The 20892-nt window shown below is 66.0% G+C and overlaps 1 protein-coding gene across 11 annotated transcripts in view; it reads left to right on the forward strand.

The window, feature by feature from the left end:
• Nucleotides 1–20686, forward strand: part of PACS2 (phosphofurin acidic cluster sorting protein 2) — a 61123-nt gene extending 40437 nt beyond the window's left edge. For 4 of the 11 annotated variants that reach the window (XM_069558893.1, XM_069558887.1, XM_069558886.1 and 1 more), the window contains exons 9-25: nucleotides 2737–2894; nucleotides 4865–4955; nucleotides 5242–5316; nucleotides 6093–6235; nucleotides 7127–7259; nucleotides 7462–7566; nucleotides 7696–7802; nucleotides 7923–8077; nucleotides 8329–8439; nucleotides 9725–9833; nucleotides 10425–10457; nucleotides 13893–13935; nucleotides 15291–15333; nucleotides 15651–15786; nucleotides 16390–16616; nucleotides 16872–16985; nucleotides 17703–20686. In XM_069558893.1, the coding sequence (XP_069414994.1) occupies nucleotides 2737–2894; nucleotides 4865–4955; nucleotides 5242–5316; nucleotides 6093–6235; nucleotides 7127–7259; nucleotides 7462–7566; nucleotides 7696–7802; nucleotides 7923–8077; nucleotides 8329–8439; nucleotides 9725–9833; nucleotides 10425–10457; nucleotides 13893–13935; nucleotides 15291–15333; nucleotides 15651–15786; nucleotides 16390–16616; nucleotides 16872–16985; nucleotides 17703–17821 (1902 nt within the window). In that variant the 3' untranslated portion in view covers nucleotides 17822–20686. The remainder of the gene's footprint in view (nucleotides 1–2736; nucleotides 2895–4864; nucleotides 4956–5241; nucleotides 5317–6092; nucleotides 6236–7126; nucleotides 7260–7461; nucleotides 7567–7695; nucleotides 7803–7922; nucleotides 8078–8328; nucleotides 8440–9724; nucleotides 9834–10424; nucleotides 10458–13892; nucleotides 13936–15290; nucleotides 15334–15650; nucleotides 15787–16389; nucleotides 16617–16871; nucleotides 16986–17702) is intronic. The other 7 variants (XM_069558889.1, XM_069558891.1, XM_069558890.1 and 4 more) reach the window with 3 other exon arrangements.
• Nucleotides 20687–20892: the final 206 nt, after the last annotated feature.

Consider the following 20892-nt stretch of genomic DNA (forward strand, 5'->3'; position numbering starts at 1 on the left):
GCCTTGGGGGGCCGCCACGGGCTTTATTTTTTAGGGATGTCATCTTGGGGGTGGACCATGGGCTTTTGCATTTTTTAGGGTAGTTTTAGGTTCGCAGAAAAGCTGAGTAGTTTCCGTGTACCCTGTCACCATGCACGGCCTTCCTGGCTGCCAGCCGTGTGCTTTAACATTTCCTTTCGCTTTTTTCTAATCTCCAAATGATGAGTTTGTAGAACTTTGATAACCAGAAGGAAAATGCTTGGTTTTTCTTTAAATGTGATCAGAGGACAGTTTGTCCCCAGGCTCTGGACCCACCCAGGGCATGTGGCATGTAACTGTGTGAGCCCCAAGGCCTTGTCACCCTGTGGGTCCCAGCAGTGAGAGGTTGCTGCTGAGCCCCGCTCAGCAGTGAACAGTGCCGGGATTCTTGGCCTCCTGAGGACAGGAACTCAGTGCGGGGCCAGGATTGATCATTCAGCACATTTGTGTGATAAAGATTTATTAAAGTATAAAAGAGAGACAGCTTCTGACATAGACATCAGAAGGGGGCAGAAAGAGGGCCCCCCTGCTAGTCTTTAGGAACAAGTTACATGCCTATCAGGAGGCTGTTAATTAGAGAAAGGAAATGTCCCAAAAGTCAGAGACTGGCACCAGGCCCCTCACCCACAGCATGCGTTTTGAGATGACGTTCACACAAAGTGAGTCATCCCAGGCCATGAAATGATTGACATGAATCTTGAAGAAAGGTTTCCAAGCACATGCGTGGTCTGGATGACACAGCTCAGGAGAGCACCTGCCTGGGTAGAACATCCTGGTTCCTCAAGTCTGCTCTGAGTCTTTGGTGGAACCAACTGGAAGACAGAACCTAGAGTAAATACATTGTTCATTAACACAGCTTAAGAAAAACGTTTCCATAAGAAAAATGCATCAGTTCGCTCAAGATTTGAGAGAAGTTCAGGTGGAACAAGGTGTCGTCATGGCGACACAGAATTTTAAAGGGAAGCTTTTAAATCGGTACAGAGAAGAGGAAAAATCTGAGGCTTGTAGTGTTTCCTCCTGCCGCTGAAGAGAGAGAGAAAACGTCTGACCCTTGCAGCCTGTTTCCCTCGTGTGGAGACCCCTGGCCTTCCTGCCTGTCGCCCTCCCGACAGCATGTGTGACGCCTGGAAGCGGCAGCCGTGTGTCCACATGCGGGGTGGCGCCATCCCCTCGCGGCGGCTCCTCACGTGAGCCGCGGTCTTCCCCACACTGGCCTCCAGGTCCACACGATTCCTAGCAGACCTCCAGCGACCCTGGTGCAGAAGCCAGCCACCTAGTGCTGGAAGTTAGCCGTAAATGCTGGGGGCCCAGAATCAACAAGACAGCCGTTGAGGAAGAGCAGACTTGAAGGGCTCACACTGTGTCTCCAGAACTCAGCGACAGCTGCCGCCCTCAGCGGGTCAGTGAAGTGAGGGCAGGTCGCTCTGTTAATGGTCAGGTGATTTCCAGGCAGACCGTTTAGTGGGGAGAAATGGCCTTTTCAGCAGGTAGTGCTGGAGCAGTGGGATGCCTGGGCACCCCCCCCCCCAAACAACGCGCACAAGAAACAACTCCAGGCGACTCAAAGGCCTAAATGTATGGGCTAAAACTGTAGACCTCTTAGAAGGAAACAGCAGTATTTGTGGGCTTGGATCAAGCAGTGGCTTTTCACATACGACAGCAAAAGCATGAGCAAACGAAAAACAAGCAAGTTGGACTCCATCAGAATTTAAGGTTCTGTGCTCCAAACAGTGCCATCGAGAAAATGAGGCAGCAGCTCACGGGGTGAAATGCTTTGCAAATCATAGATCTGATGAGAGACGTGCAATCCAGAGCGTATAGAGAACACTTACAACTCAGAGCAGCACAGTGAGAAAACTGTCTGCTTTAAAAGCTGGGCAAAGGATCTGAGGAGCTACTCCTCCAGAGAAGAGACACGAAGAAGCCGGCAAGCACACGAAGAGATGCTTGACACCGCTAGTCATCGGGGAGTGCAGGTCAGAGCCGTGGACCCCTCTCGATTGCCACTGGGCGGGCCGTCCCCAGGGACACGGAAGATACGTGTCGATGGGGATATGTGACCGTCGGTGTGCTGGAGGGAACATCCGTAGTGCCGCCACTTGGCAAAAGAGGCTGAACGGGTTAGACACCCTTGCTAGGCACACAGCAGTGCCCCGTGTTTCCCCGTGAGGAGGAGACGCGTCCACAGAGGCCGATGGTGTTACAGGAGCTTCCCTGTAGCCGCAGAACCTGGGAGCATCGCCCCATCCCTGCTGGCCAACGGCAGACACACTGTGAGCCGTCGTAAAGACCCACTAGCGAGGAGGAGCTGGCTGTGGGCGCGCGCGCGCGCTCTCTCACACTGACACACACACCGCTGCACTAAGGAGGGGAGACTGCAGGCCGAGGGGTTCCGGCGCGTGCGCCCTCCTGGGAGAGGGCCAGTGCGTGGGCCTGGGGGCTGCCGGGGGGCAGGGGCGCCGGGAGGGCAGCCTCGCATCCGGGTCCTGCTGGGGCCGCCGCACGGCTCTGTTGTCGGAGCACTGCCGCGTGCTCTGAAGGCCGTGCTGGCGGCGCAGGCTTCCCAGGCTGAGGGGAGAGCTGAGCCAAGTGCCCAGGTGACTGGATGCCTCAGCACGATGCCTGGGGCCTGAAGGGACTGGCTGGAGGAAGGGTGCCGGGTGGCCGAGCAGTCTCCTCCCGTCTGTCCCGCAGCCTCACACCTCTGGCCTCACGTAGGTCCTGGACTCGGAGCAGGACCCCGCAGAGCACGTCCCCGAGGTCGAGGAAGACCTGGACCTGCTGTACGACACGCTGGATGTGGAGGACCCCAGCGACAGCGGCCCCGACTTGGAGGATGACGGCAGCGTCCTCAGCACCCCCAAGCCGAAGCTGAGGTACACGCGGCTGCGCCCACATCTGCCTTCAGAGCCGGCGGTCAGCAGAGGCCAGACGTGAGGCGGCCCGTTGGGTGGTCGTCAGGGCTGGAAGGGAATGCGGTGTGCAGGGCAACAGGCCCACTGGGGTGTGGGCTCGGGAGGGGATGGACAGGAGGCACAGACCCTGAGGGAGCCCTGGGTCTGCAGGGCTTCCAGAGGTGGGGTGTGGCGAAGGGAGGGTCCAGTGTGGAGCCAGCTGGGCTCAGCCCCGCAGGAGGCCATGTCCGGGAAGGAGGGGCAGGTGGGACGTGGACCCGGGAGGGACCAGTGGGTGCCCCGGGGCTGTCTGTCCCGCGGGAAGTTGGGGGGGCACTGGGGTTTCCCCCAGGGGCAGGGGTGCGGACAGAGCTGATGGCAGGGGGGAGGTGGGGGGCTGCAGACTGGCCTGGAGCCAAGGGAACAGGCAGGTCTGAGTCCAGGAGCGCAAGTCAGAGGCAGGAAGGCCTGTGGCCCGGCCGACAGCTCGATGCCAAGCAAGCGCGAGCCAGGGCCCGGGAGCACTCAGGAGGGGCGGGCATTCTGCCACCCGCCCCCCCGCAGCCCCTGCCCTCTCACAGCGGGACCCCCACGGCAGACTCCCCCCATGGCGGGAGCCCCCCCACGGCAGACTCCCCCCAAACGGCAGACTCCCCCCATGGCAGACTCCCCCCACGGTGGGACCCCCCAACAGCAGACTCCCCCCACGGCGGGACCCCCCCAGGGCGGGACCCCCCCACGGCGGGACTCCCCCCACGGCGCGACCCCCCCGCCAACGGCAGACTCCCCCCAGAGTGGGACCCCCCCCAACGGCAGACTTCCCCCACGGCGGGACTCCCCCCACGGCGGGACCCCCCCACGGCAGACTCCCCCCAGAGTGGGACCCCCCCCAACGGCAGACTCCCCCCACGGCGGGACCCCCCCCAACAGCAGACTCCCCCCATGGCAGACTCTCCCCACAGCGGGACCCCCCCACGGCGGGACCCCCCCACAACGGCAGACTCCCTCCACGGGGGACCCCCCCAACGGCAGACTCTCCCCACGGCAGACTCCCCCCACGGCGGGACCCCCCCAACGGCAGACTCCCCCCACGGCGGACTCCCCCCACGGCGGGACGCTCCCCATGGCAGATTGCCCCCCCCCGTGGCGGGATGCCCCACGGCAGACTCCCCCCATGGTAGGACCCCCCATGGCAGAACGACCCCTCATGGTGGGACGCCCCACGACAGCCGCCCCCGTGGCGCCCCCCCTATGGTGGGACCCCCATGGCAGCACCCCGCCCCCGTGGCGCCCCCCCCACGGCGGGCCTCAGTCCTGACCAGTGAGTGGCTGCTCACAGAGCCCAGTCTCCTGGAGGAGCTGCTGCAGGCCCAGGTCAGGGGTCCCGCTCACCTTCTGCCCACGCCTCCTCCACTTTGAAGGCCAGCACTGTGGCCCCCCGACCCCTCTCTGCCTTCAGGGGGCAGGTCTCCGGTTCTGACAGCCGCCGAGGTTACCTCCGCAGCCCAGCTGACCTGCGCTGTCCCCCCTGGAAGCTGTGCCGCAGGGCGAGCCCCCAGCCAGCCCCCGTCCCAGTCCCAGGGCACAGGTGTGGCTTCTCGGGCCTCGTCCCGCCACCTCGCCCTGCGGTTCAGCCTCACGTTTTCACGCCCGTATGGCCTCATCAGCAGACGTTGCCGGGGTCCTGCCCCTCATTAACCTGACCTTTGGCTCCTGCAGTCTGCCCCGGGGGCCCGGGCCCCCACCCATCAGGCCTCCAGCTATCCAGTGCAGCCATCCCGGGTGCCCGGGGCGCCCCCAGGGTTGGGGGGCTTCGGGGCACAGGTGTGCTGGGCGGCTCTCAGGCCCGCGGCGTGTTGCCTGTGCTGTGTCCTCGAGGGTGGGGCTCGACCCTGCTAGGCCCGGTTTGGGGTGTGCCGGAGAACAACACACTCTCTGTCCCCGCTTCCCAGGCCGTACTTCGAAGGCCTGTCTCACTCCAGCTCACAGACAGAGATCGGGAGCATCCACAGCGCCCGCAGCCAGAGGGAGCCTCCCAGCCCGGTGAGTAGCCCCCGCTGGGGTCCTCGGGCGGGCAGGGGCCACCCTGATCCTCCGTCTGAGTCACTGGAGGCTCTGACAAGCCCGAGGCTCAGTGCCTCCTGGTTCGCCATGTGGCCTGAGTAACCTGCCCAGTGACTGTTGTGGGGTGGCCCTGAGCCCACGGTCCAGGAAACGCTGGCCAGTCTCCCCAGGCTGCCTCCAAACCCAGAGCCCCCTGCCCAGAGGTGAGCCAGCCTGGGCACCATTGCCGGACACCTCCTGATTCCCTCCCGTCTCATCCACACAGGCTGATGTGCCCGAGAAGACACGGGTCCTCGGAGGCAAGCAGCCCAGTGACAGCGTGTCTGATTTGGTGGCCCACGTAAGCAGGCATGGGGCCACCTTCACAGAGCGCACTTACATGTTGCCTTTTGGGGTCTGACCCGTGACCTGGAGGTCCTCTTGCTCCCACCATCTAGAACCTACGCACAGAGATACGATGAGCCCCCCCTGGACTCTCCCCACCCCCGGGGACAGTCAGTATTCCCCTGGACTCACCCCACTCCTGGGGGATGGTCAGGACCCCCCTGGATTCTCCCCACCCCCAGGGGCCAGTCAGGGCCCCTGGACTCTCCCCACCCCCAGGGGACAGTCAGGGCCCCTGGATTCACCCTAACCCCAAGGGGTAATCAGGGTCCCCTGGACTCAGCTCACCCCCGGGGGACGGTCAGGGTCCTTCAGAACTCACCCCATCTCCAGGGGATGGTCAGGGCCCCTGGAGTCACCCTAACTCCAAGAGGCCAGTCAGGGTTCCCCTTGGACTCACCCCACCCCCAGAGGACAGTCAGGGCCGCCCCGCTTCGCTCTCAGGCACAAACAACCAAGGCTGCTTCCTGCTGCTCTCGTGCAGGTTCTCAAGGAAGGGCAGGGTCGGGGTGGTGCGGGCCTCCCTGCTGCAGGCGGGACTGGGAGCCCTGTGGTTGGAGGTGGGGGTCAGCTGGCTTCGCAGGGCAGCGTGTGGCCACAGGCACGGAGTCACCAGCCCAGGAGAGGCCCGAGCGCCCTCACCCAAACCAAGGCCACTTGGGCACAGGAGCACAGCGCCAGGAGGAGGCCCTGGGCATGTGCGTTCCCCACGGTTCCATCCTCTGCCCACAGAGCACGCCCGCCCCCGGGGAGCAGCCAGCACCACCCGAGGAAAGCCCCGAAGTGGAGATCTCTGCCCTGGACCTGTTCACTGAGAAGCTGCCGCCCAGCGGGCGGATCACCAAGACGGAATCCCTGGTCATCCCCTCCACCAGGTGGCCAGCCGCCCCAGGGAGGCCGTGGCCCAGGCAGGGCCCCCACGGGCCGCTGTACAGCATGTGTAGGCGCCCCGTGGGGGGGCCCGTCTGGCTGGACAGGCATCGCTCGTGGGGCTCACCTGGGACCCTCACTCACCCCCATCTGCAGCTGGCTGCCTGCTCCAAGGGCAGGGAAGGCTTGCCCTCCCCCCCCCCCCCCCCCCGCCGCCTCCCCTGTCCTGGGCCCTGTGGCGCCATCTGGGCTGGGGCAGGCTTGCGCTTGGTGCCCGCGATTCCATGCCGCTTGGTGCCAGGGTGGGTGGGGTGTGCCCGCTGGGCACGGGCCATGCAGACAAGCAGAGCAGCCCTCGCGCAGCGCACCGTCCAGCGCAGGGCCTCTGCGGGGCAGGGGCAGCTGGCCGGGGTCCCGTGTGGCAGACGCGCGATGCATTGCTCCCCGATTTTCGTCCTGCGGTCAGCCTGCACCGCCTCCCTGTACCTGCCTTCTCCCGGAAATGAGAAGGGAGGCGATGTGCACACAGCCTTTGGGACCGAACCTCCCGACCCAGGCTGCGCCCGATGGGAGCCAGCAGACAGGCGTGTCAGCCACTGGCCTCCGTGAGGCCTTGGCTTTGTGTTTCTGGGACGGGAGTCTTCCAGGAGCAGGGCTCTGGTGCTGGCACTACCTGGGGGGGCACAGGGGCCTGTGTCAGGCCTGGGAAGGGCACCCTGAGCTCCAGGACCTGGGCACAGCCTGCGCCAGGCACACCTGGCAGGGGAGGGCCTGGGGTCTCCTTCCTCGTGGCCTGTGGCCCAGCTGCCCAGCCGCCCCCAGCGCAGCCGCCTCACTGCCGAGCGGCCGGGCACCCAGGGCACCCAGGGCAGTGAGCGCCCGCGGCTGCCCCGCAGGTCCGAGGGGAAGCAGGCAGGCCGCCGGGGCCGGAGCACATCCCTGAAGGAGCGGCAGCCGGCTCGCCCGCAGAACGAGCGGGCCAACAGCCTGGACAACGAGCGCTGCCCCGACGCGCGGAGTCAGCTGCAGGTACCTGCGGGCGGGGCCCCAGCGGGCGCCCCTGCCGTGCTGCCGGCCCCGGGGCCTCTGTGCACGCCGGGGCTGTGTCCACGCGCACCGCGGCTTGGGCTCTCCCGCCTGCTTCCAGGTGGCTGCTGGGGGTCCCTGGGCAGGCGAGGGGCTGGGCACAGCTCGCCCTCGGGGCAGCTGCACATGAGCCCCGTCTCTCCAGATCCCCAGGAAGACTGTGTACGACCAGTTAAACCACATCCTCATCTCTGATGACCAGCTCCCGGAAAACATCATTCTCGTGAACACCTCGGACTGGCAGGGGCAGGTGGGGAGGGGCTGGGCAGCCCGGGCGGGGTGGGGTGGGGAGCGGGCAGTGTGTCCTCTCTGGGGCCCTGGCCAGCCCTCCCGCCATGGGCGCGAGCAGGGCGCGGCTGAGGGTCCCCCGCCCCCCCAGTTCCTCTCGGATGTGCTGCAGCGCCACACGCTCCCAGTGGTCTGCACCTGCTCCGCGGCCGACGTCCAGGCGGCCTTCAGCACCATCGTGTCTCGGATTCAGAGATAGTGAGTCCCGGGCGTGGGGCCGTCTGCTCCGCAGCGTCTCGGGCCGGGGCGAGGGCTGCTGGTGGGGCAGCCGGCCTGGCGGGCCGCCCTCCTGAAGCGCTGCCCCTCGTGCGCCCACAGCTGCAACTGCAATCCGCAGCCGCCGACGCCCGTGAAGATCGCGGTGGCGGGCGCGCAGCACTACCTCAGCGCCGTGCTGCGGCTCTTCGTGGAGCAGCTGTCGCACAAGACCCCCGACTGGCTGGGCTACATGCGCTTCCTCGTCATCCCGCTGGGTGAGCGGGGCCCCTGCCTCGGGGCCGCGCGGCTGCCCGGGGGTGGGGGGGTGGGGGGTGCCGGGCCCACTGGGGCCCCCTGTCAGCAGGGCCCGGCGGAGGCCTGCTTATTCACTAACCTTTGAAAGCTCTCACGGCCAAAACCCCCGTTTTTGGCTCGCCTGAGGCAGAGTCCTCAGGGAGACCCCCGCGCCCGGGCGAGGTGAGGGGCGGCGCAGCGGGCCGCGCCTGACGCCGCTCTCGGCCCCCAGGCTCCCACCCCGTGGCCCGGTACCTGGGCTCCGTGGACTACAGGTACAACACCTTCTTCCAGGACCTGGCCTGGAGGGACCTGTTCAGCAAGCTGGAGGCGCAGAGCGCCGGTGAGGCCCGGGACGCGCGCGCTCGGCTCTCCCGTCCTCCGCGCTTCCAGCCCCCGCGCCCAAGCCACGACCCGCCCCGGCGCCCCCCGCCCCTGCGACCCCCACCCCCCCCCGCGACCCCCGCCCCAGCCACGACCCGCCCCCGCACCCCCGCCCCTGCGACCCCCACCCCTCGCGCCCCCCGCCCCTGCGACCCGCGCCCCCCGCCCCTGCGACCCCCACCCCCCGCGCCCCCCGCCCCTGCGACCCCCACCCCCCGCGCCCCCCGCCCCAGCCACGACCCACCCGCGCGCCCCCCGCCCCTGCGACCCGCGCCCCCCGCCCCTGCGACCCCCACCCCCCGCGCCCCCGCCCCTGCGACCCCCACCCCCGTGCCCCCCGCCCCTGCGACCCCCACCCCCCGCGCCCCCTGCCCCTGCGACCCCCACCCCCCGCGACCCCCGCCCCAGCCACGACCCACCCCCGCGCCCCCCGCCCCTGCGACCCCCACCCCCCGCGCCCCCCGCCCCTGCGACCCCCAGCCCCCACTCCGCCCCTGCGACCCCGCCCCTTGCGCCCTTCCTCTCCTTGCCTCACCGCGCCCCTCCTGTCCCTCTGCCCCGCCCCCACCCCCACCACCTCTGCTGGCCCTTGCACCCACACCCCACCTGCAACCTCCAGCTGCCCCTCCCCCTCTGCGCCCCCATCTCCACCGGCCCCGTCTGCCCTCCCGCCCACTCCCACCCCGCGCCCCTCACCCTTGCACCCCTGAAGTGCCGCCCAGCCCATCACACCTCATTTTGAAAGTCAGCGGTTTGCTTTGCTCTGAGACACATTTTATGTATTGGGCCTGAGCGCCAGGCAGGTAGCTGGGGTCAGCAAGCATGGTCAGTGAGGGGTGGGCCAGGATGTTTTTCTGCCTGTGAGCCGCAAAGCTCTTTGGTGACCGGCTGGGGATGGCTTTTCAGGATTTGGAGAGGCCTGGAGGAGCCTGGTAGGCTGCAGTCCATGGGGTCACTAAGATTCGGAGCGACCTCACTTTCACTTTTCACTTCCATGCATTGGAGAAGGAAATGGCAACCCGCTCCAGTGTTCTTGCCTGGAGAATCCCAGGGACAGGGGAGCCTGGTGGGCTGCCATCTATGGGGTCACACAGAGTCGGACACGACTGAAGCGACTTAGCAGCAGCAGCAGCACTGCCCTCCCCAGGACCCCAGAGGAGCCCCTCAGCCATGCCCAGCCTGGCTGCCGCGGCCTTGGGTGCTGGGGTGCACCATGCCCACGGACCCCTCCTGGTCTTCTGCAGTGCAGGACACGCCGGACATTGTGTCAAGAATCACCCAGTACATTTCGGGGGCCAACTGCGCCCACCAGCTGCCCATCGCGGAGGCCATGCTGACCTACAAGCAGAAGAGGTACCTCCCGGGCCGGCAGGCGTGGGGCGGAGACCACCGGCTGTTCGCAGTCTCGGCCAGGCAGCCTGCGTCCTCACTGTTCCAGTACCTTGGGTCACTCACGGGCCCACGGGATGGGAAGACCTGGGATGAGGGAAGCCCCCAGTTCTGACCACTGCACCTTTTCCCGATGCAAACCAGAGTTAGGATCAGCTGGTCGATTTTTGTCCATCTGTGTCCGCGCTGGGATTTCCTGTAACTGGAGTCTCAAGAGCAGCGGTCCTGGTGCTGGCCCAGCAGGGGCCTGCCTCCTCCAGCTGCCAATCTCCAGCGGGAGGCCCAGTCCTCCCCCTGCCCCGAGCAGGGTGGTGGTCAGGGGCTGGGCTGGCATGGGGTGGGGCCTTGTGCAATCTGAGGGGTCGAGCGGTCCCCTTGCCCAGCTGTGAACAGAGGTGCGGTCAGGGGGTTTCGGGAAGAGGTGGACCACAGCTGGTCTGAGCAGCTCAGCTGCCCTGCCCCCGGCTCTGTGAGGGACCCCCAGCGAGTGCCTCACCGCCCCAAGCGCCTAACAGCGACCTGTCCTGTCTCTCTCTTTGGCGGCTCTCTGAAAAGGAGAAAGAACTTTCACTTTGACTTCGCCCTCAGGTACTGCTGTCCTTGGGTCCGGCCCCCTCCCGCCCACTGGCTGGTCTTCAGGGCTGTTTGGCAGTGTCAGTGGGTGGGTGGCCCTCAGCTCTCCATATGGGGGTCAGGAGGCGCGGCCTCCATCGAGCAGGCTCTTGGCGCTGCCCGGTCCCTCTCGGGCACTTACCCAGCCTCAGGGACAAAGTCTGCCGCCTGGTAGCGTTTGAGTTCCGAGTGCAGGTTGGGAAGTGGCCGGCGGAACCCTTTTCTGAGTTGCTGCGTCTCTGAAGCCTGGTGGTGCCGCCACTGTTAGCCACAGGGACTGGTTCCACTCCGTGAGCCACCAACCAAGCACTGCGCGGGCTTTGCTCCCAGTGCCCGCTGCCAGCAGCCAGGGAGAGCGGCTTGAGCTCTCCAGAACTTGAGCTCCCAGCTCAGTTCTGGGGTGTACCTGGATGGTGGCCAGGCCACATTGCACGCAGCGAGGCTCTGTTTTCTTGCCCCCGAGGCGGCGGCTTCTCCGTTTGACCGTGTGTCGCAGCCGAGTCCGGTGGCCGTGCCTGCCAGGTGTCTGGCACTGGGCCCTTCAGGGCGCTGCTCTGCCTGAGTCTTAGGGCATTTGCTCTGGGAAAGCTCCAGGGCGAGTCCTTGGGTCCCAGGCCGCCTCTGTGTTGGGCCCTGGGATGGATCAGGAGGAGGGGTGTGAGCCCGTTCAGCTGTCCTGCTAAACAAGCTTCAGGGTCTAGAGAAAGACCAGCCGTGGTGTGCCCCGCTGACCCCGGGCTGTCTGGTGGGCCTGCGCCCGCTCCCCTTCCCCGCCCACCCCCATTAGCTGCGCCGGGAGCGTGGCCTGCTTTGCTGCCTGGCCCGCGACGTCTGTCTGTGCCAGGGTGGGCTCCCGTGAGCTGCACCTGGGGCTGAGGCCTGGGAGACCCCAAGCCTCCTCCATGCTCAGCCCCCATCCCCGCGTTACAGTGGTGACACCCGCCCAGGCTGGGGGGGTCCCGGTGTCCTGGCATCCCGGCTGGAAGCCCGTGAAAGCCAGTGTGCCATCCGGGCTCAGAGCCCAGGCCTGGAAGGGCAGCGGGCGCACAGAACAGGCTGCTGTCCACCCAGAGGGGTCAGGAGACCCGGGAGAGGGTGGGCAGCGGGTACAGCCATCCCGGTCTCCTTCAGCCCAGCCCCACGAGGGCGTCTGCAGGGAGGCTCCAGTCTGCTCAGCACCAGCTCCCAGCCTGAGGTCAGACCCGTTGGTGGTCCTCTCAGGCAACTGTGCAGGCTGCCCAGCACCCCCACCCTGGCCTCTTGGCCGGCGTGGGCTCCCCTCAGCTTCTGTGCCACCGCTGCCACGTGGAGGCACCTCCCCCATGCACCGGTCTCATGAGCCATGCCCAGGGGCCTTGGCACAGAGCCGTGGGCTCAAGCCCTAGGAGTCCTGATCTCTGTCCCTGCCAGGAGCACCATGCCCTCTGCACGCAGGGTCCAGGGTGAGGGGTCTCGCTGGAAGCCGGTGTCACCCCCGTCTCGTGGGAGCGTGCTCGCTGGATGTCGTCTGCATGGCCCAGGGGCGCGGCTTGGCTTTGATGCTTGTGTTGTGGAGTCTCCAAGGCCCCCTCCTGGGGGTTCTCCTTTGTCTGCCTCCCTGCGTGCCGATCGTGGAGGGGTGGGCGTGCGTGGCGGGCAGTGGCTTGCTGAGGTGGGGGCCCTGTGGGTCGAAGGCCCCTGTGCGGCCAGGGACGCCCCCAGATGTCCTGCCTCGTAACATGCAGGAGGAGGTCCAGGCACAAGGTTACGGTGGTTTCGTTACACAAACCGCAACGAAGGGAAGTTTTCTTTTTCGACCGTTTTCTTCTTACAATGGGGACAAAGGCCTGGGAGTTTGGTAGCCTGGTGGTGCAGAGGTTAAAGCGGCTGCCTGCAATGTGGGAGACCTGGGTTCGATCCCTGGGTCAGGAAGATCCCCTGGAGAAGGAAATGGCAACCCACTCCAGTATTCTTGCCTGGAGAATCCCATGGACAGAGGAGCTTGGTGGGCTACAGTCCACGGGTCGCAAAGAGTCAGTCACGACTGAGCGACTTCACCTTCACCTTCACCTGGATGGGCTGAACCTGCAGGTTCTCTCACCCAGAGTCGTCTGCCAGGTCTTTTGCAGAGATGGGGTGGGTGGTGCTGGGTGGGTGTGTGGTTCACGGGTGCCCACGTCCAGGGGTGCCCAGGGGAGGGTGGCTCCTGCCAGCTGCTGTCCCCTCACGTGGGTGGCGTGCTGGGCACACGGCAGTACCTGCCGGGACTGGGACCTGCGTTCTGTACTGACCCCTGGGTCAGGGGCGCTCGTCCCACTGGTGACCACACTTCACCGGGGCACCCCCAGCCCCAGCCTCCATCCGCCACAGGGACAGGGAGGGGGAGAGCCTCCTGTCAAGCTCTGGTACCCTGGGGCTCCTGGTCCCAAGAGCTGGTGCCCAGGGAGCTGGCTGAGCTGGGCCTGGGTCCCCACTGGCAGGCCTGCCTGGTGCAGAGGCTTCTCCCTGGGTGGCACCCACAGGCCGCTGCCCTGCTGGGTGTGCATGTGTGGACTGCCCTGCAGAAGAGTCACTCTGTGACTTCAAGCTCAGGTTTGGGAGGATGGCTTGGAGAGGGTGCTGGCCCAGGAAGCAGGGCAGGGGGCACCTGTCTGCCCTGTGGCTGGGGGAGGGGCCACACAAGGTCCAGGACCAGTCCTGCCCTGGGGACCCAGGTGGAGGCTAGAAGGGGGTGCTCCCCAGCCGCTGGTGGAGCCCAGGCCAGGGTGGACACCGGGGGAGAGAGTGGCACCAGCTGAGCCGCAGGACCAGCCCTGGCCTGGGGGGAGCAGGCGGAAGAGGCACCCCACCCAGGCCCAGGGACTCCGGCTGCCTCCCTGCCAGTGGTCATGACGGGTGACTCTGGAGAGGCTGGGCTCTGCCAGAAGTGGTGCAGGGCCTGTGGGCCAAGTACAGTAGCTTGCCCTCAGAGCCTCCCCCCGCCCCCCGCCCCGTCCTGTCCCGAAGCTGTTAGTCCAAGAAATGCCCCCCAGTGGGCACCAACTGCATCCAGATTGTTGAGGGGAAGTCTCAGCCTGACGGGACGGTCACCCCCATCCCCTAGAGGTGGTCCCAGCTGCTCCCAGGGTGTCCTGGGGGCACAGGCAGCCTGCCCTCTCCTGGGGCCCCAGGGGGCCGGCAGAGTGGCTCCAGGCTGGGCCAGCTGCCTGCGCGCCAGGCGCCTCAGAGGGAGGAGCAGATGGCCTCGGGCCGCCCCTCGCGGCTCTGGACCTCGTGCAGACGCATTCAGGCTTCCTGCAGGTCCGCGGGCCCTGCGGTCAGGGGTCCAGGCCGGTGCCTGGGGGAGGGCGGGCATGAGTCCAGGTGGGGCTGGGCGCTGCAGAGGGCGGCCCTGCCCATAAGGGAGGCTGACTGTGTGTTTCCCTGTCTCAGCCCCGACGAGGAGTCCTCCCAGAAGTTCATTCCCTTCGTCGGGGTGAGTACCGCCCCGGGCAGCCGTCTCCTCGCCCGCCATCCTGCGGCCCGGCGGCTCTGCTGCAGGGCGGCCACACTCCGCCCACGTGGTCAGCATGTCGTCGTCTTCATGCGACGGTCCAGAACCTTCTTCGGTTGGAGCGGACGGCCTGCCTTCGCGTCCCTCCCGCCCTGAAGCCTTCCTTTCCTGCGTCGAGTGGGGCGTGAGCCCAGGCTGGGAGTGGACGTGGGAAGCAGGCGGCCCGCCTGGGGGCGCGGGGCCAGGCCTCGGCTCCGTCCTGGGCGGCGGGGGTCAGTGTCAGGCTCAGCTCCTCAGAAGCCACCCAGGGCCGGTCGTCCTCAGGACAGGCCCCTCCTGGGGCCTGGGGCAGAGGGCTGCCTCTGTCCTCTGGGAGTCTCAGGGCAGGCTTGCTTGGCTGGAGCACGGCCTGTCAGTTGGAAGGTTTACTTTGTCCCGGGGCCAAGGAGCCAGGCCTGCCGCCTGACGGCCGGCTGTGTGTCCGCAGCCTGTGACCCCACTGGGGTCCCCAGCCGGGGCATCTGCTGGGAGAGGCGCTTCGGCAGCCAGGCAGGTGGCAGGGCCTCTGCCGCCCACTCTGCTCAGGCGCGGGGTGGCTGCTGGCCGTGCTGGGAGGGAGCGCGTCCGGGGCTGTCCTGTGGAAGCTGCTGAGGTGACCGCTCAGCCTGTCCTGCTGGCTGCACGTGACCCGCCGCCGTGTGCCCAAGGCCGCGGTCGTCGTTGCAATCTCTCTCACTTGGCACAGCTCCCACCCAGTCGGTGTGGGCTGGGACCCCTGGCCGCCCGTGGGGAAACGGCACAGGCCCTGCGGCCACCTTGGTGCCCCGCTGGGCTGGGCTCCCTTGCTCCAGCACCTGACTCGCCACTGCCTGTGCCCGGCCAGTCACACGCACACGTGTTTTGCTGAGGCCAGGGTGTGAGATCTGAGAGGTTCACTCGAGGGGACAGGGTTCCTCTCCTGCCGGAGGCCATGTGGGTGCTGAATGCTGGTCACAGGTCAGGGCCAGGCCCGCAGCCAGCCGGCCAGCAGCCTGGGGCCTCTGGGGCCTGTGCCTTTATCCTGGGAGTGCAGGATGGCCAAAGCAGGCTGCGTCTTGAGGGCGTCTCCCAAACACACCACCTGCAGAGGGAGGGCCCTTCACCAGAGCCTGTGGCACAGCTGACCACACGGACGGTGGCTCCCCTGAGCCCAGCTCTGCCCCTCGCACTGAGGGTCTGGGGCCCAGCTCAGCCCCAGAAGTTCCGGGGGGCGAGGGGGCATGGCAAGTGGGCAGCTGCAGGGAACAGGTCCCCACCCGGTCTGGAGCCCCCCTCAGCAGCGTCCTGTTGCCTCCTAGGTGGTGAAGGTGGGGATAGTGGAGCCGTCTTCGGCCACGTCAGGTGACTGTGTCCTCCAGGCCCTGGGCTGGGGTTGGGGTGCTGGGGTGGGGGTGCGGCGGGGGTTGGGTTGTGGCGGGCAGCAGCCCTGGTGCTTGTGTGCTGTGGGGCTTGTGTTCACCAGGCATGGGCCTCCCTTGTCCCTGAGGCCTGACAGCTCCTGCTCAGCTTTGGGGGAGGGGGTTCCTCCGGCTTCCCACACGTGCTCCCCCAGCCCATAGCTGCCTGGCCTCCCTGTCACGTCTGGGTGCAGAGGGCCACAAGCTGCCCAGGCAGAGCCGTGAGGGAAGCTCAGCACTGCCCCCAACTCCTCCCCTAAGGTGACTCAGATGACGCGGCCCCCTCGGGCTCCAGTGTGCTCTCATCCACCCCGCCGTCCACGTCTCCTGCGGCCAAGGAGGCCTCGCCCACCCCACCCTCCTCCCCGTCAGTGAGCGGAGGCCTGTCCTCCCCCAGGTAAACGCAGCCACATGGAAGTGCTGCCCCCAGCACAGCAGGGATGGGGCTGAGAACCAGGTGGTTCCTTGGGGTCCCTAACCACACCCCAGGCTGCCAGGAAGCGGAGGGGCAGAGTGGCCTTGCCAGGGACACAGTGGTGTCGACAAGGGCTCACTCAGGCAAGTGGGCGGCGGGGGGGGCGGCCCTACTCTTCAGTCCTGGCCTGATGTCTCCCCACCTGGCCCCCTGCACTCCTGGGGCCGGAACCACAGACTATAAATACAGGGTGCTCTGGCCACAGGGAGTTTCGGAAACTCGGCTGTGAGTAGCTGGCCTGGGATACAGTGGGTGTGGTTGTTGGCAGCCCCTCCTGGGTGCCAGCCATCAGGGCTCCCCCGAGCAGAACCCCCCAGAGGACCGCCACAGGGTCGGGGAGGCCCACCATAGGGCCCCCTGGGGCCTGTACACCTATGAGGGGCGGGTGGCCTGGGCCCTCCACACAGAGGTGGTCCCCGAGGTCGGGCAGCACAGGCATCAGAGGCACCCGTTTGCCCATGCCGGCCCGGGGTGCTGCCGGCCCCTGCTGAGGACGGAGGGGTGAGCCTCCCTCGTCTTTCACAGCCAGGGCGTCGGCGCCGAGCTCATGGGGTTGCAGGTGGATTACTGGACGGCAGCGCAGCCCGCAGACAGGAAGAGAGACGCCGAGAAGAAGGACTCGCCCACCGCCAAAAACACGCTGAAGTGCACCTTCCGGTCTCTCCAGGTCAGCAGGCTGCCCAGCGGCGGCGAGGCCGCGGCCACGCCCACCATGTCGATGACCGTGGTCACCAAGGAGAAGAACAAGAAGGGTGAGGCGGGGCGGTGGGCTGACTGTCGGGGCGGAGGGGCTGCTGCGCAGGCCCCGAGGGTGCTGCGGGGCCTGGGGGCCACGTCGTTCCCACACCCCTGGGCAAGGGCCTGCTGGTGGGCGGGTGGTGGCGGTCAGGGTCCGCGTGGAAGGAGGGCCAGGGGCGCGGGGTCCGGGGCCCGCAGAGCGTACACCCCGCGCTGCCCCCGGCCCTGAGGGAGCAGCAGGAGCACAGCACGGCCCCCTTTCCTCCTAGTGATGTTTTTGCCCAAGAAAACCAAGGACAAGGACGTGGAGTCCAAAAGCCAGTGCATCGAGGGCATCAGTCGCCTGATCTGCACGGCCAAGCACCAGCAGAACATGCTGCGCGGTGAGGGAGGAGCCCTCGCGGCGGGGGCGGGGCCTGTGGTCAGTGGGCGGGGCTTGGGCGGGCCCTTCGGGGCGGGGCCTGTGGCCAACAGGAAACTGAAGTAAACCGGGGCGGGGCCGGGCCGGGCCGGGCCGCTTCTGGAAGCTCACCTCCGGACATGCTTGTTTGGCTGTGATGTCATGTTAATGTAGTCTGAGCTCAGAGCACACTTGGGAGAGCCCACTTGTGTGTGTGGAGTGGCTTTTCAAATTCTGAGAAATAATTTCTCAGTCCTTTCTGCTTTATCTCAATTTTTATAGAAGATATTCTGTGACTGAGTGGTTGAGAACACGGAGCTCTCGAGTTCTCTCTTTTCCGTGGGCTTGGGTCTGACCACAGTAGACCACAGCCAGTCTTTCTCTGTTGATTTTCTGGCTTAAGTGGAGGGTGTTTCAAACCCCGTCTGCAGATCCCTCGGAGGCAGACAGGCTGTGGACACCAGCTCCCCTGAGGTGGCTGGGGAGAGGCTCTCGGGCCATGGGGATGGGGTGGGAGAAGGCGGCAGGAAGGCTAGGAGGGGAGCTGGGGGCCCCAGACCTCCTCCCGCAGGGCTGGTGAGAACCAGCGAGTGTCTCCCGGGAGCCTGGGGGTCCCCACGGGTGTCAGCACCCCCCAGCCTTGTTCTGGGCCGCGGCCTGGAGCTAGGGGCAGGCGGGTCAGGCGGTCTTGTCCCCACAGTCCTCATCGATGGCGTGGAGTGGAATGACGTCAAGTTCTTCCAGCTGGCGGCCCAGTGGTCCTCCCATGTCAAGCACTTCCCCATCTGCATCTTCGGACACTCCAAGCCCACCTTCTAGCCCCGCCTGCCGGGGGGCCGTGCCAGTTTCCGCTCTGCAGCCCCACGACGGGAGGGCCCAGCTGCTTTCCTGCTCGCACTTCAGTTTACCACAGAGACAGACCCTTAAAACCCCAGAGAGGAACAGTCTTAAGTATGAGCGCGCTCACAACCTGGAGACTAACGGGGCGGCCCCCACCGGGAGCCCGTAACTGCTCTGCTTGTTAACCAGAATGTCCCGGCAAGGATGGGAGGGCAGGCGGGATCACGGAAGGTGTGTTTTGGCCTCAGGACTACCCCCCCCCCCAACCCAGTCCCCCCAACAAGAAGGGTTCTTGTCTTCGTGTCCTGTCCTTTCTGAAAGCCAGGACTACTCTGCTTCCTCAGGGAGCGGGGGGGTCCTGCGGGTGGCCCCGTGGACCCCAGGCTGCCTGTACCCAGGCAACGAGCTGGGGGGCGGGGGGCCAGAGGCCAGCCTTCTGTCAGGGATGTCCTGAGCGGAACCCAGAGGCCTGTCAGCCCCGCCCTGGGCCCCCCCGCCCACCAGCCGAGAGGGCCCCAGCCCCGCCCACTCTGGATCCCGATGAACTCCAGCCGCCGGGGCAGTGGAGGTTTTATAGTAGCGGATATTTTTAATGCTTTTAAATACATGTTATAATGTAGCTGCCAAACAGACGTTGCTCTTCTGAAATCCCAGCAGCCCGTGAGGACGGAGGCAGAGCCAGCCGTGCCGGCCGGGTCCCAGCCCCCTGCTCCCCGCGCCCTTCGCTGCCCCCGAGGCACTGCTTTGCTTCCTGCCCCGAACACAGTTGCCTCCTCAGCTCCACCGCCTGCCGACTGGGGGTGTCTGGGCCAGGCAGCCAGGTGTCTGTCACCTGCAGCACTAACGTGGCCAGGGAGGCTCAGGCAAGCGGCCACACTGCAGGGGCCGAGCCCGGTTGGAGCCAAGGGTGCAGCCGGGCCCCCACCTGTCTAGGCTAGGCTCCTCAGAGCAAGGGGTTTGGGGGTTGGGTCCCCAGGGAAGGGGGTCAACCTGCCATCCCCCTCCCTGTGCAGTAGGCTGTGGCTGTCCTGGCCCGAGGCCGGGGTCCCTTCCAGTCCTGCTTGGCCCTCAGGACTCCCCAGGAGGAGCCCGCCCACTCCACCTCGCCGCTCTGGCTGCAGGCCCAGGGTGCCCACCCAGGGGCTCTGAGCCGTTTTCTAGGGCTGAGAACCACACAGGCTGCGCTCAGAAAAACAGTGCCAAATGCCGGACAGGCTGCAGGTCTTGCCTGCTCTGTTGGAGGACAGGGCTTCCAGCAGCCTGTGGCAAGGAAGGGTCCCACTCAGGAATGGGAGACGGTCGATTTTTCTTACCTGTGACCTACCTGCTTACCTCCTCCCCCAGGTGGCTGTTCAGGGTCCGAGTGTCCATGGCCAAGAGCCTTGGGCCTAGCAGGTGGACAGACCTGAGCATGCCCTTGGACCAGGGTCCTTGGACGGGAAGGACCTGGGTGAGGGTGTAGGCCCCTGAGCCGAGGACTCCTTGGGCAGCTGGTGGGGTGCCCACCTGTGGCTGCAGCCGGCAGCTGCTGGGGACCCGCGCGCTTCCCTGCCCTTGTTCCCACCACTGGCTTCAGGGCCCTGGGTACTGCTCCTTGAGTTTCCTTTTCAGAGGTCACACTCAAAAGGAGGTGTGACATGCCCTTTCCAGCTGCAGAACTAGTTTTAGAGGAAGGGGCAAAAGGGGCTGTCCCATCCCATCCAGCTGTGAGGTGTCCTCATACCCACAAGAAGATGCTCAGCACCTCCACCCTGGGCCGGCCACTGTTCCTGGGCCCTGGAGGTCATACAGACAGCCCCAGCCACCATGACTTACTTAGAGACCCAGGCTCTGCTCACGCTGGTGCCTCGGTTTCCCCATCATCTGATCGGGAACAGTCAACACTTCCCCCGCCTACCTCATGGAGCTGTTTTGAGGACACAGATAAAAGCACTTTGTCCCTTGAAAGAAAATGACTCAGAAGCCAAAGCTGCTTGTGACTGAGGCACAGCTGTGAGTGCACGGAGGGCAGTGTGGGGGCAGCTTGTGAGGAGTGCAGGGCCCAGACCGTGGCCCGCAGGACAGGAGCAGCCCTGCAGAGCAGGGGTTCTCCGCCCGCTGGGTGACCAGAGGTCACTGGGACTCAAAGGCCAAGCCACTCGTCATGTTAGGGCAAGGCCAGGCTCCTCACGGGCCTGTGGCACGGTATGGGCAGGCTCCACCCTCAGGCCAGATGGGAGGTCAGCCCCAGCCCTGTACCCAGGCCACTGCCTTCTCTGTGTCAAGTCCCCAGGGTCACCGTCTCCTCCAGACACGCAGGCCAGTGTCCCAGGTCCCATGGCTGCAGCTCAGGGAGGAGAGGGGCAGCAGGGCTAGAGCGGCCAGGGCCAGCTGTGCTGCGCTGTCCTCGCTGGCCGACACCAAGACCTGCCTGGCCTTCGTCCCAGGACGCGTTCCTCAAGACAGGACTGCAGCGCTTGCTCCCAAAAGCCAGTTGCCTGACCCCTACACGTGTCCTTTGATCTCCTTCTAGAGACCCCTCCTATCCTGCGGCGGAGAGGAAGCTGCGCTCCTGGCAAGGGCCTGCGGGGCCGGGCTTGGGGGCCCTTTCCCTGGGGTGTGACGCTGCAGGCCAGGGGTGCCACTGTGCGTCCCTGCAGACCCCGTCCAGTTCGTTGTGCGTTGTTTGGTTTCTAGGATGTACGTGTTGCTAGCTTTTGTTTTCTTTTTTAAAAATGGAAAACAGGATTAATGTAAATAGCGTTTTTGGGAAACAGATTCTAATCTGTCACGTATGTGACCACGTGGACTATTTTAAGGTGCTGATGCGACACTAATAAACCCGGGGAGCACTCCCAGGCCCTCCCTCGCCTGCTGTGTGATTCCTCTCGAGCAGCCTCGGCCCTCCATCCGTCCAGGCGCGGGCGCCGCCCGGTGTCCAGGCACCGCGGGCCGACCTTCCGAGGCCCCCACACGTCGCGGGGACCCAAGGGGACCGGGGGGGGGGGGTCGGGGCGCGGACAGCTGGGGGGCATCCCCGAGGCGTGCCCCTCCGGGCAACGCGAGGCCGG

This window comes from Ovis canadensis, chromosome 18 (genome assembly GCF_042477335.2).
Source record: "Ovis canadensis isolate MfBH-ARS-UI-01 breed Bighorn chromosome 18, ARS-UI_OviCan_v2, whole genome shotgun sequence".
Taxonomy (NCBI): domain Eukaryota; kingdom Metazoa; phylum Chordata; class Mammalia; order Artiodactyla; family Bovidae; genus Ovis; species Ovis canadensis.